At 40.8% G+C, this 17,916-nt stretch overlaps 1 protein-coding gene across 2 annotated transcripts in view; it reads left to right on the forward strand.

Annotated features, from left to right (window-relative positions):
- Positions 1-17,916, forward strand: part of gabrb2a (gamma-aminobutyric acid type A receptor subunit beta2a) — a 50,246-nt gene that overhangs the window by 28,285 nt on the left and 4,045 nt on the right. For both annotated transcript variants that reach the window (XM_034690405.1, XM_034690406.1), the window contains exons 5-8: positions 8,952-9,034; positions 14,461-14,598; positions 14,862-15,014; positions 17,231-17,475. In XM_034690405.1, the coding sequence (XP_034546296.1) occupies positions 8,952-9,034; positions 14,461-14,598; positions 14,862-15,014; positions 17,231-17,475 (619 nt within the window). The remainder of the gene's footprint in view (positions 1-8,951; positions 9,035-14,460; positions 14,599-14,861; positions 15,015-17,230; positions 17,476-17,916) is intronic.

A 17,916-nucleotide genomic window follows, 5' to 3' on the forward strand; every position in this document is an offset into this window, starting at 1 on the left:
CGGCTCCTCTGCTATTTGGTCTGTGGGTTTGGTTCAGGTTTTTATTTGATGCTAGCAAGTCCAGACACAAGCTTCTGTCAGAGTCAGCGCGGCCAGATGCCTGTGCGCTGTGAGCACACTGACACATACCTGTACAGACGGGCCGGCTGGTTGCAACAGCAGGGCTGCAGTAGATGTGCAGGAGAAGCTAACTGAGATGAGAATAAGAGTCGTCAACGGGAGAATGGATTTGATGTGAACACACGTTGTGAGTGTTTTGTTATCTGTTTGACTATGAGTTCATTTTAGTCTTTATCATTAGAGTTAAGTTGCGCGGGGGCGGAGGAAGTATTCAGATTCTTTAGTTTACTAAAAATTGCAACCTGGAAAAAAAATAACGACTAAAAACCTTGTGGTGTTCGTAAAATATTCTTTAAAAGTACTCCTGCAGGAAAAACCTCTGCGAGTTTCATTATTAGATTTTTATACTATACACTGATGCGTAAACAAGTAAAATAAATTTGAGTGTATTTGGTTAATGTGGAGCCACTGTTTTTTACTGAACATGATTTATCTTTGGAAACACATCAGCTGTTGTAAATTCTCTAAAAATTACAAAAGAAAATGTTTGCAGCTTTTTGAATACAACCTGGTGTGAAAATTAGATTGTGTGTGTTTGTCTAATTTCCGGTCTAAATCTCTCATTACACTTAATCTCAGTTACATTTAGCGTAAAAGTCCAGATATGAAACAGGCAAAAATTGCTCTCAATTGCTTGTAATGAGTAAAATATCTGCCAACGTAGCAAGAAAAACATTTCCTGATAACTTCTAATACTTATCAGACACTTATTAGGTTCTCTTGTTGCATTCACAGATACTTTAATTGTCAATTCAGTCTTAATTTATGTGATATCTTGAAATAATATTTACATCTGGACTTGTCAAGTGAATGTAACTGAGATTAAGTGTAATGAGAGATTTAGACCAGAAATTGCTTAAATTTTAGTTTTTGCAGTGTAACATATGAAGTAGCAACACACAGAAGAACTAAAGTAAAGTAGAAGTACTTAAATATTTGAACATTTGAGGTAAGCTTATGTTATAATCCTAACTTTTCATGTTTTCTATGTAAGGCACCAAATTATATCTTCTTTTTAATAATCACACATGTCAAATTCCGTGTACTTCTGATGGGATGTGTTATTTTGCCTGCCATAACAGCTGTGTTATGTTCACGGTCTGCGGCTCTGGAAGAGGATCATTTAATTAAAGAAAATTACCTTGAGGATGTCACAGGATGTCATCAAGGCTTGAAAATGTTGAAGAAAGCCTTTTGCAAAGACTGAGGGCTTTAAGTTTAAAACATCAGTTTAAATAAAAAAAAAAAAAGAAGAACTTCTATCCAAGTGTATCGTGAGAAATTTTGGAGATGTGTTTTTGAAGCTTTGCTAATACTAGAAATAAATAATGATCATTATTTTTTTAATTTGTCGTAATCTTAATGGAGTCACTCAGAAAGGATACTTTTTAGCATATGGCAAAGGATTAGTTTCACATACATGCTAACACATAAACATGCTGAATCTAGCATACAGTGACAATAACTGCAAACATTTAGATAGAGACCTAACAAATGAAAGTATCCAATAACGAAGTGCAAACATTTATCATATCTTCGAAGAAGAGGAAAAAATAGAAGACCATATGAATTCCCCTGAATTGTCTTTGAAGCACCAAATGCTATTACATACGCAAAGCTATAGAATTGATTTTGTCTCTTTAAATCCTTGCATCATATTAAACAGAGTAAACATATTATGGGCCTCAGAGGTGAACATGGATTTGTGCTGAACTAAATGAAATTAGCTTACACCGTACCTGGGGAACACTAATAGATTAGTGTGTTGTTTGGCTTGCAGGAGGCGTTAGATGTTAACATGTGTGTGAGTGTGTTTGTGTGAGATCTGTGTATGGGTGGATGTGCATGAGTGGGCGAGTGTTATTTTAGGGGGGTTGCATACAGAGGAGGAGGAGGAGAAGGAGTAAGGGTGAGGGTGTTGTTTACTCCTTATTCCCGGGAAACAGAGTGCATCCCAATCCTGCCAAATCCTGCTCTTCAATTACCAGGAGGAGCAGAGACAAAGATGCAACAGTACTCCCAACTGTCACTCTAGAGCTCTGTTTGACTCCTCGGTGGGAGAGGTGCTCTGATCTAATTACCCAGACCCTGAAAAATGCTTGGCCAATAACACAGACACCAACCAGGCTGTGAGAAATGAAAGAAAGAGCAAACAAAAACGCTGCTTTGAATTTGTTATGTGCAGGAACAGGAGGAAAGATTTGTTGCATGGCTCCTGATGCATGTGGCTCAAAATGCACTGAGAGGAAAAGAGAGACAGAGACATGAAGGTCAGACTTCATTCAAAATGGAGAAATTGTTAGGATTCTCCCTCCTCCCTCCCTCCCTCCCTCCCTCCCTCTACTCTCTCTCTCTCTCCTCCCTGGTCTCTTCTCTCTCTCTCTGTGAATATTGTAACTCCTTTTGTGAGAGGACATATCCTTGTGCTATGGAGACTGATGTCCTCTTTGTCAGGGCGAGGAGTGTTCCACTCTGCTGCTCAATAGATGACATGGCATGGCCAGGAGGAGAAAGCTGCTGAGTGGAGGAAGAGAGGGATTTAAATCAGCCTTTCTTGTCTGTCAATACAATCAATACAGGCTTCAAAGTTGCCCATCCCTCTCTCAAACTACTCATCAAACACAGTGGCATGTGCATTGTATGTACTCTGATGTGCCTCTCCTGTGATTTGGCATGCACTTGAACATGCCGGACTGTTTTTGTTGCCACTGCAGACATTTTATTTTCAAATTTGGCAACAGTGCGTGAGCAGGGAGAGACAATCCTTCGTGCCATGTTTCCTCAGCTCAACACGGTCTCTCTATCCAAAATGGAGGAAGCTTCTCCATCTTAATTTCACTCTCAGCTCCATTGCAGTGTCCATGTATGCATGTGGGTAATGGTAATATGTTAATGTAATAAAAAAAAAGATGCACTGGGTTGTAACTTGCTTGTAAACAAAGAAATATTCTCTGTCTGCCTGGGTCTCTACTGTGATGCTCCCTCGAAATGAGATTCTGTCTGGGAATTTGTGGTAGTTGTGTTATGTCCGTAAACAAGGTCATTTGGAATAAAGGTGCACAGGCTGCCTGAAGGGGAGTACACACACACACACACACACACACACACAGAAACACACACACATACACATAAAGAGCCTAGGCTGAACTGTGAGGGAACATGCACTGAAAAAAACCCATCCTTTTTTTAGAGCTCCATGTCCTGTTAGCTCCGACGCAGAGCAAATGTAGCGTGTTGGAATCTGCGTGATCTGTTTGAGCGTGGCCTCTCCCCCGGCAGGTTGGGGATGAGAGAGAGGGACTGGCCCTGATGTTGATGAAGAGCAAACAAGCCTGTGTGTGCTTCATGATCACTGCTGCTGCAGACTCTCGCTGCTGCTGCGGAGATGACGAAGAAGAGGTGGAGGAGGAGAGAAAAAGATGGGGAGGGAATCCTGCAGAGAATTCCTCATCCATCTCTCGTCCTCCTCCTCCTCCTTGGTTATCAGCTGTGTATTAATTGTTAGCGTGGGTACCGGACATGCTAGCTGGGCCAGAGGATGCAGAATTAGCTCTTGATCAGTGATGCAGAGTCTCAGACAAAAAAAGCTTTGAGACTTCTGCTGATGATGTAGGTGGGCTATTAATAGACTGTTATTTTTACCCCTGCCATTTTGGCCTCATTTCCGCTTTTCCCCTGTGCTTCCTCGGCTGCTGTGATTTAGTGGTACTGATGGTGATGATGGTGAGTGATGAGCAAGTGGCTGGTGAGCAGAAACATCCTAGTAAGTTGTGGCCATAAAAGTGGTAAACTAGGACAGAAATAAGACTCCTGTGTTAATCCCCCAGTGCACCATGGCCCTGCTAACTGGCTCTTATATAAGAGCCCAGAGAGCAAGAAAAAGGAGGCAGCGTGAGAGACACACAGGCTGAGCGAGAGAGAGAGAGAGAGAGAGAGAGAGAGAGAGAGAGAGAGAGAGAGAGAGAGAGAGAGAGAGAGAGAGAGAGAGAGAGAGAGAGAGAGAGAGAGAGTGAGTGAGAGAGAGAGAAAGACAGTGTCTCTACAGCTCAAAAAATGAAATCTTAAACTTGCCAAGCTGGACCCAGGGGAGCTGCAAGTCTTATGTAGAAGGATTTCAAATAAACTTTGGCTCTTAATTATTAAAGACAAAGCACTCTTCAAGATAAGTTTGTAGTAGCGAAGAAGTTAAGTGAGGAAAGATATTGTCATTTAGTTCGCGCTGCTACAGTTTGTTCTTATTTGTTAAGAGTTTTGTAACATTTCAAGAATGAATTTGGCTCAAAAACATTTTCTTAAACACTCAAACACATGCAAATATACGACATCTATGGTCTGATTACTGGAGAAACATTTCAAATGAATCTCCATTTCACCAAGCAGGTTTGGGCATTTTCGACAGAATCGATTTTCATATTCACTCGACAAAAGATTTTTTTTAAATCATGGCATCTTCTTCTTCAATGTCTTGAGTTTGTTTTTGGCTTTGGCATGTAAATAAATCAATTGTCAATGCTGAGTTATGACATTAGTGGGTTTGATCATTTTTGCGACAGTTTCTCAAATTTCATTGTTTTTTACAACCAAGCGGCAACCTCCGGTCTAAAAATATGAGTCCAGTGTGGAAGTGCTAAAAACTGCAGTTCATCAAGGATCCACTTGAGGCTGGTTCCGGAAGTACCGGAAACCACATACACACCAATTAAAAAAAGCCAATCTTTACAGCAGAAATAAACACGTTTACAGCCTGGTACAAAAGACGAGTGTAGTCTGGATAGCTCATTTCTTGATTGGCACACACTGTGAGGGGGGTGAATTTTTTTCTAACGAATCAATTTCGAAGATATTGAGATTACAAGTCTTCCAATGAGAGGCACAGCTGACTTGATTGACAGGTGGAAACACTGTAGCTGTTGGCTAGGAGGCTCAAACTCCGCCTCTTTACGTCACAATCACTCGACAGCAGCAATATGGCTGCTGCAGAAAGATTGGCCTCAAAACAGTGCTTCATAAACAGATGGGTGACGTCAGAGATACTACGTCCATATTTTATACAGTCTATGCTTACAACATGCACTCATGACTGGATGTTTTAATGTGTGTGAGGGGTAAATGTCACACCAGATTTGATAGCACTCTGAAGAAACAGCCTGTTTTCTGAAACTCATTCATGTACAGGATAAGATCAACACATATTTAAGAGGTACTACAGGGGGAGCCAAAATCAACACTGTGAGAAGTTCCTCACAGGAGCTTCCACTAGTGAAAAAAAGCTGCCAGTGCAGTGAGACTTTTTTATTTATTTTACAATGTTTTTTTTCACCTTCTAACTTGTTTCTAGAAATGACTTCAGCAAGATCAAGCTATGATCTGAGCTTTTTCAGGGTGTTTAAAAAAGCTTGCGATGGGATGGGTATGGAGATAAATAAAGGCAAGAAGTTGTTTGTGTTCACTCATTGAAGGAAATTTAATTTCAGAAGTCCATACGCGCACACTACATTAAAGCAAATGTGTGCTTGAGTTTGTGGAGTTAAACTTTGGAATTCTCTGGATGATGATATAAAATGCTGCTCTAATATTTTAAAGTTTAGAAGAATGTTAAAAAGGTAAAGTAATGGGGAACTACAAATTCATCCATTAAATCTGTATTTGATTGTTTCCGTGTTCATTGTTAAATCTGATGACTGGTGAAAAGAGAAGGTGATTACCAACGGGTTAGCTGTCTGGGTTAGTGGTAGATATGTTGGGATTAAAGGAAGGGGCAGGTATTATAAGTTTTTCTTCTTCCTGCTCCTGTTTGTTCATGGACAGTGTATACTCTATTTTGTGAAGATGTGCATCGAATAGGTTGTGTTGTCAAACACTGAAGTGAGCAAATACAATTCTTATGAATGAATGGATAAACCATAGAAAAAGTATGTGATACAGTATGCAACCAGGATGTGGACTGCTCATAATGTGGGACAAACACACAATCACGCATACATCATCTCTCTCTCCCTCCCTCCCTCCCTCCCTCTCTCTCTCTCTCTCTCTCTCTCTCTCTCTCTCTCTCTCTCTCTCTCTCTCTCTCTCTCTCTATTGCTACTTCTATGTGTTCATTATTTATGATTATATTTTTTAATTTTGTGTATGAATAAAGTCTCCTAACAAAAAAGCCAAGTAGAACGTTGTCCTTTTACCACACAGAGCTCGAACTCCTCAGTCTTGGAGCTTAGCTTTCCCATAACCTGAACTCTGAGAGTCAGCATCCCAGTAACAAAAATGAAAGATCCAAAACATCTTGAACTGATTCATTATAAATAGAAATTACAAAAAAAAAAAATGTTGCAGATTTCTTTAATTTGTATTAAAAAAAATTGAACTGAAAGTTTTTTTTAGGTTTTTTAAAAGTATGATAAGTTTAATTGATCTTTTTAGCTCTTATGGTCCAGGTTCAAGTGCTCACAGATCATTTTCATTGTCAGCCATGAACTAATGAACCACTGAAGCAGTAACTGTTAAACTGATAGTAAGCAGCTATGACAAGCGAAAAGTCAAGGTCACGACCATCCTTCATACTGGGAGTTCACCCACAGGCTGCTGCTATTGTAATGGTCACATGATGCTATCGTGTATATCAATCAGTGTGTGTGTATGTGTATGTGTGTGTCTGGGATGCTACATTTAGTCCCTCTAGTTAAATAGTGTGTCCAGTCTCTCTCAGACAGCCTCGGGGGTTTTGGCACCGCCGGGTGCCAGCCCGTTTCAGCGCTGGCCAACTTGTCGTGTGTGAAACAGGAAGTACGTCTCTCTGAGTTGAACCTGTCCGCTGCGCCTGGCTCACGCTCAGTGGCTCTTTATTACAGAATTGTGTGACCAGAGGTTGAACCCTGTTCTTGTTTTACCTACTTATGGGACAAAAATAAACTCAATACCGTGTCCCAGTTCCAGACTACATACAGAGCTCCTTTGAATAGCACACAGACCTCACAACAACAAAAAGACGGACCACACCGTGTTTTATTTTAAGAGTTGACAGTACAGTGTGAATTACGACTACAGAGCTAATGACAACACATGCACAAAGTGATGGAGATAAATTCATAAAAGATTTAATATTTTTTAATTCAAACATTATTTCTGCAGAAAGAAATTGTTGTGCAGCAAACTCAGAGTAATGAGATGTTATGGAAGAGCCTCACTTATAAGCTACTTATTGAAATTTTTGCACAGAAAAAAATTCTAGATTTCTATTGGTCCATAGTTTTTGTAAGTTTACTTGATGTTTGCACCAAGCGGCAACCTCTGGTCTAAACATATGAGTTCAATGCGGAAGTGTTAAAAGCTGCAGTTCATCGAGGATCCCCTTGAGGCTGGCTCCGGAAGTACCGGAAGTCACATACACATGAATGGGAAAAAGCCGATCTTTACAGCAGAAATAAACATGTTTACAGCCTGGTACAAAAGACGAGTGTAGTCTGGATAGCTATTTTCTCGATCGGCACACACTGTGAGGGGGTGAATATTTTTCTAACGCGGCAATTTTGAAGATATTGGAATTACTAGTCTTCCAATGAGAGGCACAGCTGACTGCAGGAACACTGTAGCTGTTGGCTAGGAGGCTCAAAGCCCGCTTCTTTACGTCACACTGGCTCGGCAGCTGCAATATGGCTGCCGCCGATGATTGGCCTCAAAACAGCTCTTCAGAAACAGATGGGTGACGTCATGGATACTACGTCCATATTTTATACAGTCTATGGTTTGGCATTCTTTAAAACTTGGTATTATATCCTAGCAGTGTGAAACAGACTTAAGTTAATATTGATGCTTCTTTATGACCTACAAAAGAAAACCAGACCATTAGCACCAAAACTGACTATCTCTTTGAGGTTATTTTTAAAGGATGAAACTGCTGGTGCAGGGTAGGCGTCAGGCAAAGTGATAAACTGCGAGCAGGATGACATTCTTGGTTAGTAAAAACACACCAGTTTAACATGTACAGAACAAAATCATCAAAGAGACATGAGGTACCCCTTTGTCCACAGGGTCTACCAAGATTGACATAAACCTCATGTTCCTCAGGTTTTAAGAATTAAAGATACAATGCTTCAAAACCTAATGCTAATGTCACATCACAGTCCAGGATCATTGCTTTACTGATGGGAGGAAATGTTTCCCTCTGTAAATCAGTTGCTATAAAAATTCTTTCATTTATTCATTCAACCTGATTTATTCATAGAGGGTGCTTCAGTAAGAGCTTTTTTTTTTTTTTTTTTACTGGCACCCTGGGTACACAGGACAATAAAAGCAAAAGGCAAAAATCTAACATTCAGACAAACAGCACACTTACAAATAAAAGATGAGGACAAAACTGGTAAAAAGAAAAGAAACTTTAAATAAATAAGTAAATAAATAAAGACATGAAACAAGAAATAAATACATAGAGGAAAGATTTATTTTTATTTCTTGTTTAAGGAAGCAGATGTGAACTATTTGAGAGCATGTAGTACATTTGTTCCAACATAGGAGGATGTAGAGTCGTGGTGTGAGGTGTGAGGAAATATAGGTGAAAAGGGCAGTCATGTTTTTATTGTTTGTATTTACTCTTTATACTTCTAACACACTACTTCAAGGAAGAATATCTAAATTTTGCATAAAAGCATTATAGTTAATCTTGATTCACATACTTGATACTTTCCATTTGAACCTGTTGGTTTGGGTGTAAAGGTATGTTGTCATCCTTCTGCTCTGCTGTGTGCATCACACTTTGCTGTGAAGGTCAAAGAAACAAACTGAGCTGCTTTGGCTGCCTCCATGAATCCTTTACTTTCTCCTTCCTACTCTGTGTGTAGGATCACCACCACTGCAGCCTGCATGATGGACCTGCGCCGCTACCCTCTAGATGAGCAGAACTGCACCCTGGAGATCGAAAGCTGTAAGTACCGTTGTCCCTGACAACCGCCTCTCACGCCCACATGTAGACGTAGATTTAAACAGATCCCACGTACGCATGAAGCTCTGAAATGAAAAAAAAAATGTTGAAAACCATCTGCGGGCCAAGGTAGGAGGACGGTTGATAGGGCTGCATGTAAAATGCTGAGAAAGGCTGATGAGATATCACGAGATACGCATCGAGAAGAGGAACATCACTAATGGCTCACTGACTGATAACATCCAGCCTAATTAATTCAACTCCAGCTGCAGTGGCTTCCCAAGGCGTGGAGGAGCCTGATTAGGTCCACTGTTTCAGGGATGTGCTGATAGTGGATGTTATGTGCAGCTTCTTCCCCCAAAAACTGCCTCCATGTTTGTACAGTACAAAGAGCTCATTTCACATGGAGCTTGTAATTGTACGTGATCTGACGTTCCCGAGCAGAGGGAGGGAGAGAGTGTGGAGCAACATGAGAGGGAAAGACGAGGTCCTCTGCGTGTTTTATCTGGGTCCCTGGAGAAAAGGATTATGGGGCTGGGATGTGGTGTAGGGCTCAGTCTTTCCGGGTTTGATCACACCATTGCCAGCAGCGTTAAGCTAGCACAAAAAACAGTGCGGGTCAGAACCGCCTCTCGCCGCTCCTCTCCCATTATGCTCGCCATCTCTCGCCTCATCACTCCCTCTTTCCGTTCCTCATCTCCTTTCTTTGCACAGTCTCATCCTCTTTTTCTTTTTTTCTCCTAGCCTTTTTATCTCTCTCTCCATCACTCACACTCTCTTTTTTCTCCTCCTTCTCCTCTCTAAGGCTGCACAGCACAAAATGCACACACACACACTCCCTCCCTCACACACAGCTCCAGTTTTGATCACCAGGCAGTATCTGCTCTCATATGGATTAACTGGCAATGGTTTTAACGTTGGAATCACTTCATGCCAGAGCGTGCTATTTTATTCAGACTAATGAGCCCAGAGAACTTGCACTTCCCTTGATAAACTTGATGCATTTTTAACAGACACAAGTCTTAAAACCGCAGATCCCCCTGATACATCAGCAGCTTGGTACTGCAGCTCAGGCCACTGGTCTGCACTGAGCAACCATAGATGTCTGCTGTTCCAACACTAAAGATTTATTGTTTTGCATACATTTACATGCAAACACACACCCACATAGGCATGGATATCTTAAGGCTGCATTGTCTCTCTCTCTTAACGTCACTCTTGTGGGACTCACATGACAGCCCAGGAGGAGCACAGTGATGTAACACATTGACATCTCTCCCCAAACATACAGAGACAATGGTCTAGAACTAATGGAGCTACAAACTGACTGACCAGTTATATACAGGCCATAAAACGCTCCCTTTACGGCGCTCTTCGTGCCAAAATTCCCCTTTCCTCGACACTCCGCTGATCCCAGCCTGTCATGGCTGATCAGAACTGAACTGAGCCGCACATCAAAACAGCAGCATGGTGGACTGAGCTCTAATTGGGGTGATGCTGGGTTGCACGAGGCTGTGATAATGATAATGCAGATGAGGAGCTTACTGTATCTGCTGGGGTTCAATTTCATCCGTAAGGTCCAACACTGCACCACTGCTGCGAGTGTATGTTTCTTTGTTTTCTCTACAATAAATAGAGCAACAAAGGAAATGTGATTCTCAATTATCTGTTGTGAAGTTAACCGATCCATAAAAAATCCAAACCATTAATTGATTTCACCAAATTATAGTTTCTTCTTCTGTCCTAAATAAAATGAAATAAATGAATGAGATGAACTGCCGCGCTGGCTAATACTGACCTTTATTAGAGTACTTTATTTTTTTTAAGTTATATTTTTGGGCTGTTTTGCCTTTATTTTATAGGACAACTGAAGAGAGACAGGAAATGTGGGGAGTAGAGAGAGGGGGAAGACGTGCAGGAAATGGTCTACTGGCCAGGAATCAAACCGGCGACCCCTGCGACGAGGACTGTAGCCTCTGTATGTGGGGCGCTTAGACCGCTTGGCAACCCGCACCCCAATTAGAGTACATTTTGAGTTACAGTGACTGTTTATTAATCCGCTAATAAAAATAGTCCCAGAAATGAGCACTGTTCACTCTTTTTTTATATTGTTGGCTAAAAACTAAAACAACCAGCAAATGAATATGATACATTTGCGAGCTGTTGTTTACAATTGATATCTTCAGTCGGAACTAATGTGCTGTAGGGTGAGTAAGGGCCTGTGTCCACTAACAGCATTTTTTGTTCTGCCAACGCCCATGACCTGGATTTTCAGAGGGCTTTTCAGCTGCACTTACTGTTACTCGGTTACAAAAGTTGTCCTGCAGCACTTTTCTGGTTTCTTTCGTAGACAGGTCTGTTTTAAAATGCTTTGAAAAATACTTGCTTTTATTCAATGAAATTTCACAGAGAATATGTAAAAGGCAATTGATAGAAATTGTGTTGTAGCATGAGCAGCAGCTCTTGACCTAGAAATTATACCCTCAAAAAAATGGATGCAGTTAGTTTCTACTCTGTACGACCTCTGTTATTATTGTTGGTAAAGTTGGTATAAACTGTCACACACTCTTTTTGAATTTGATTGGTTTTGTGTCAAAGATGTTTCATTGATGTGTACTGATTGAATCCTCTGCTGTGTTGTGATTTTTAAGAGTTGGTTTATTGAGATAAGCAGTACCTTTGCCCAAATGCTGAAATACAATTGTTGAAGTAGAAGGCGAAGATGATGTGAAGAAAAGAGCTCAAATAACATTATATAATAGAAAAATGTAGACAATAGAGTTTACATTTTATTTTTAGGTCAGTCAAATGTATTGATGTGGGGAGAGTTAATAAATACAACAGAAATTCCTTAACTTCTCAGCACAGACCTGATGATGTTTCCCACTAACGTTCTCTCTCCCCAGTCGAGTGGAAGGAGTGCCTCTTATGGGCCTTTTTCTTCTTACTGATACACTATGTTCCCACCTATCTAAGGATTTTCTGTGTTTCTAACTTTAGAAATATTTTTGATGCAAATATTGAAAATGAAAAAAAAAAAATTTTTTTAATTGAGATTTTTTTTTATTAAAGAAATGAATGGCATTGATAACTGTCGACCAACAGCAGTGACAAAAGCTTGTTCAGCTGTTGTGCATGCAGGACAAAGGAGCCACTCTTGACAATATGAGAAGCACCCATGCTTTTCCTGCTTTCACAAGCTAGCATGTCTAAAAGAAAAAAAGCCTATGGGGGAAGATCGCTGCCTGTCCAACCAAAAACAGCCCAACGTGAGCAACATTACTTTACCTTGAATGTCAGTGCCACTACAACAAAGACAAATGTGTTAATTTTAAAAAAAATCAAACCCTTTGAGTTTAATTATTCATCACATCTGAATAGGTCACTGCCTCTATTTTGAGTGTGAGGCAGTCACAGTAGAGCTCTGAGGAGGGAGATGGCTGCTCCCTGTTTGCCTGCAACGCCGTTCATGTCAGAGAGTCTGCAACACTGACTGCGCCTGCGCTGCTTGCCATCCATGTGCAACAAACACATCAAGCTCAAATCTCTGCCACTCACAGCACCAACAGCTTCAGTCTGGAGGTTCTTTGTTTTCATCACAGAGATCTTTCACTGTAAGCAGTCATACTAAATCACCATATATGTAGAAATATTTTTACACTGAAAATATTTAAGGAAGTCTCTCAGCTTTTTCCTTTCAAGTGACTCACCCAACATCAAAGACATCATACTTAACATTACCGCCAACCAGCCTCCAAAGCCAACAAAAATAGTCCCTTATCCCTACCAAGCAGTTACAGCCTTTGTTTCAAGTTGATGTAAGTAGCTTATGAAAACAAACTGTAATCCATCACTGTGAATATGTATGTGCATTTTTTGTGAGTGCTTCTTGTGTTAGTAATGTAGTGTGGAATACTACTCTAAAAACAAGATATGCGACTCTACACAGCATCGTAGTCAGAGCTCTGATGTTGGAAAATCAAAGATTTGAAAAACACAAAAAGCCAACATGAAACTTAAAGGTGATATATCATGCAAAATCGACTTTTTAATGAAATATGTTTCCCTTGCATGTCTACAAACCCCCCGAAAATGAAAAAATACATTCTGCCCCTGTTCTGATTTCTCCACCTTTCTGTAAATGTGTGTGAAACGAGCCGTTTCAGTTTTCAGTGTTTTTCATACGTCACAACGCCATCCGGTCTGTAACGGAAGTCAGAGCTCGGAGCTTGTTCATCCCATAGACTGTATAAAATACAACTCAACTCCTCCTCCGTTTTCATTACCTGCACACATGTGTGCTAACAAGGAGCTTAGGAGGAGGCATGCTAGTTGTAGGCTGTCTTAATAAACACAAAGGTCAGTTTTACTCCCCACGTCTGCAGATTTGAAGATCTAGTGGATGATTTTTATTTTTCATGGAAAAGTGCTAGCGCTAGTTAGCATAGCCACATAGCTACATGTTTGTCGCTGTGTACCAAGACACACGTCGACATACTGACAAATAAAACGACAAGAAACACTAAATCTGTGACCAATCGTTCAGAAAGGTCCTGCTGCAGGCACCTCTCCGTCAGGATCAGATTCTGGATCAGATTCAGAGGGTTGAAGTAACGCGGGTCTGTGAGCAGCCATGTATATTCAGCCAACATGTAAACATAAGATCAACGTGCTGGACAGCCGAGGGCACATCCACTTCCTGAGGGGGCGTGGTCAGAGAGCTCATTCTCATTTAAAGGCACAGACACAGAAAACAGCCTGTTCTGAGCAGGGCTGAAAAAGAGGGGTTTACAGGCATTCCAAAATCTGATTTCAAAGTGTTTTTTTGAGCAATAAACTTTAAAGACATGTTTTGGGGACCTCTTGGACTTAATATAATTTGATAAAGAAGAGCATAATATGTCAACTTTAAAATATATATATTTTTTGCATTGATAGATTGCTGTTTACTGATTGAAAGCAAAGCAAGTGATTATTCCAAAGCTTCTTAATATAGTGAGCTAAATATTCACGATGATGGATTACAGATGTGGAGCCAGTGTCAAGTTACTTTGAGTGGGAAATAAAAGTGAATCGACACCTGCCTTGAAGATGGAAAATTACCTTGTGATACTTCTACAAAGATCATGTTTTTTTTCCACTTCAACAAAATTAAAACAAATCTATAACAGGTTTACACCCACCATTTTTATTCATTTGTTATAACCCTATAGATTAACTTTGTGATTCAGTTTTACAGTGTTATAATTTTACAGTGACATTTAATGCTTCTCCAGATACACCACAACGTGTTTTAAGCCGTTCACTGACAATTCATTATGTTTTATATATATTTTCAACTGTGCAACACACCAATTTTTTTCCTCATGCATATATTCTGTTTAATGAAGCTTTTCTGGTTCTGAATCCATTATAACTCTTCTCTACAGATGGTTACACCACAGATGATATCGAGTTTTACTGGCGAGGTGGAGACGGTGCAGTGTCCGGGGTTGACAGGATAGAGCTGCCACAGTTTTCTATAGTGGACTATAAACTCATCTCTAAGAACGTAGTCTTTTCTACAGGTATGATACACAACTGCTGTGTTTTTCTTTATTTGACCTGCTGAATGTTAACCATACGCTACTTTCAGCGGAAAACAGGTTATGAGGAAAAGGGACATTAACATAATCAGAAAATATTGTATAACAGTTAAATTTTCAACATCTAAATAAAAAACGCTGTGTTGTAGTTAGACAAAGTGAAGGAAAATGTAGCTTTTAACGGTCGCCATTAAAAAGAAACTATTTCTATTCTTCCTCTTCCTCTTTCCCCGTGACCCCTTTAGGTTCCTACCCCCGTCTGTCCCTCAGCTTCAAATTGAAGAGGAACATTGGTTACTTCATCCTGCAGACGTACATGCCTTCCATCCTGATTACCATCCTCTCTTGGGTCTCCTTCTGGATCAACTATGATGCCTCGGCTGCCAGAGTGGCCCTGGGTAGGATCGCCTCGCCGCTGCTGCACAGTGACCCTGAGAAATAACCCAGAGCTCAATGATAACAGAGCATAAAAAGAGCCATTTAGCCGACATGGATCCCTTTACATGTGTTTTACATGTGTACATTAATGCGTGTGTCATGATCTCAGCTGTGACTCTTTATTTTCCAGCATTTACTTGTCCTCTCATTAGCTCGAAGCATGTGAGTGATAGCAGTGTGTGATAGGCTGCCTGGCTAAATGTCTGTTGTTCAGCGATGACTATATGCATGACTCATGCAGAGCGAGAAGCGCTGCAGCTCGACCTTGAAGCGTGCTGTCTTTCTCTCGCTGCCTGTCTGTCCAACGGAGCCTCTCATTGGTTGAGATTATCAGAGCCAGATCTCAGCTAAATTACAGCCAAAATAAAAATTGGAAACATTTCCTTAAATATGCCACGTAGGTAAGATTTAATGTGTTGTACACCAATGTCAACCTTGCACTGTTACAATAATGAAGCTGCCTTCTATGTTTAATTGGGATATGACAGGTGACAGCAGATAACATGGCTTTGAGTGCTTTTTGTGTTGTTCTTGTCACACACCATTCGTTTTGTGGAGCGGGACACATGCGGTTTGGCGCCCCAGACGATGCGTTCGGAGGGTAACATAATATAAAGATCTGCCTCCTTCCAGCGACCTGAGAACATGCAATGAGTCTGCCCTAGCCAATGAGAGACAAGGCTCCATTCTACAGTGACACTGCTGGCTGCTGGGTTATTTATAATACGTGTGAATCTGACCAAATGCAGATTGTGCATGCAGATGACTTATGTATCAAACACAATGTGTGTATGTCAAAAAAGCAGGTGAATCGTGCTGTGACTAATAGCAGATGTTTACCGCATTAACATTGTGCTTTTTTTATATAGCCTGCAGTTTGTTTCATGTCCATCTGGATACATAATTGGGCATAAATCTTACTAACATAAAACACACACACACACACACACACACACACACACACACACACACACACACGCACATGCACATGCACACATGCACACACACTCACTCTCAGGGGGTTTCAGTCCTTTCATCCATATGGGTTCACGTTCTATCAGGCCTGTCTGTTTGATATAAATGTGTGCTATATAATGTATTTGATGAACTTGAGCGCTTATTGTCATATCCTCATATCATCATATCCTTTGAAGATGAACACCTGAGCTCAGATTTTTTTTATGTTAGGCAGATTCACATGAAAAAGGAAAAAGTGTTCACTCATTCAATACAATCCTGTATGATGGATAGTCCATAGCTGAATGAGAGCATTGAGGACATTATCAGTCTTTGTGTTCATCAGTGACATAAGGTGCATTTCAACCAAGAGTTCCGGGGTCTTTTAGCCCCCAGAACTACTTTCCCCGAAACTAAAAGGTTCCTGTGCCCCCATTGTTGTCTGCGTTTCGACCGCGGGCTGAACTTCCGGGTAGATTGTGTAAATCAGGCTAGTGATGTATGGAGAAAAAAAAAATTCAATAACATTTTGAAATCTTAATAAAAAACTAAACTAGTATGCATTCCCAGGAACTCCCTCTGTGTTTCAACAACTGTGAAACTCCACAAACACTGTTAAGTTCAGCCGAAAGTCCCAGAACCTTTGAAAAGTACTACCCCCAAGCAGGGGCTTTTCAGGGGGTGAGATTATCTACCCCTGAACTAAATTTAGACCCTAGTTCCTCCGGTCAAAACGCACGTAGTTTAGGGGTAAAGTCCCTAGTTCCGGGGTAAAGTTCCTGCGGTCGAAAAATGCCTATAGCTGAAGTTGCCTGACTGAGACTCAAGCAGACTCAAATTTTTAGGGGAACAATGTAAAATTACAACAACAGGGGACAGTAAATGGAGTATGCAATGCCATAAACAGGATGTTTTTCATCATAGTCATCATACTTAATAATTTGGAAACTCAACCAATAGACATCTCACTCAAAACCACAAATGTCAACCGTCTTGTGCAGCTAAAGGAGAATTTCAAGGTTCACCAAAGTGAGAGGATTCATCCTCTGAGGATCACGAATCTCTGTACAAATATTCATGTTAATCTATCCAGTGGGCAAAGACATATTTCTGACTTTGATTGTAACAGTTCCCTCTTAACGCACAGTTAACATGAAAAATGTCTTTCAGCGTCTAAAGTCTTCACTTTGTTTCTTAACGTGTGACCTGTGATATCCAGGAATCACCACCGTGCTGACCATGACCACCATCAACACTCACTTGCGAGAGACGCTCCCAAAGATCCCCTATGTCAAGGCTATTGACATGTACCTGATGGGATGCTTCGTATTCGTCTTTCTGGCCCTGTTGGAGTACGCCTTTGTCAACTATATCTTCTTCGGCCAGGGCCCACAGCGGCAGAAGAAGGCGGCTGAAAAAGCAGCCACAGCCAATAATGAGAAGCTGAGACCCGACCCCAACAAGGTACATGTGCAGGTTAACTTTGTCCAGAGGTATCTGTGCTGTCAGTTAATATGTGTGTGTTTGTTTCTGTGGGAGCAAATGACTGGTTCTTCTCTCAAGGCCAATGTGATGCTGTGATCAATGCTTTATGTCCTTTACCAGCACTCTTAACTCTGCTCTAGCTCTCCGTTTCTCATTGGTTTAGCCTGTGTATCATCTTTATTACTCAGACTAGAATCTGAAAGAGTGAATGCAGAGGCAATGATTGGCTTATTCTTTATCTCCATATTTCTGTGTCTCTCAAAGGGCAAGGCATCTTGGAAAAATCCCACGCTGTGGTGCCAAAGCCTTCCCTTTACATTTGTATTCAGCTGCTAACGCTAGCAGGAACAACAGCAACTTTAAAATAAAAACACCCTTTCCTTCTGAGTGTGGCAAGCTACGATTTCCCTTAAGTAACAG

This window comes from Notolabrus celidotus, chromosome 8 (genome assembly GCF_009762535.1).
Source record: "Notolabrus celidotus isolate fNotCel1 chromosome 8, fNotCel1.pri, whole genome shotgun sequence".
Classification (NCBI taxonomy): Eukaryota; Metazoa; Chordata; class Actinopteri; order Labriformes; family Labridae; genus Notolabrus; species Notolabrus celidotus.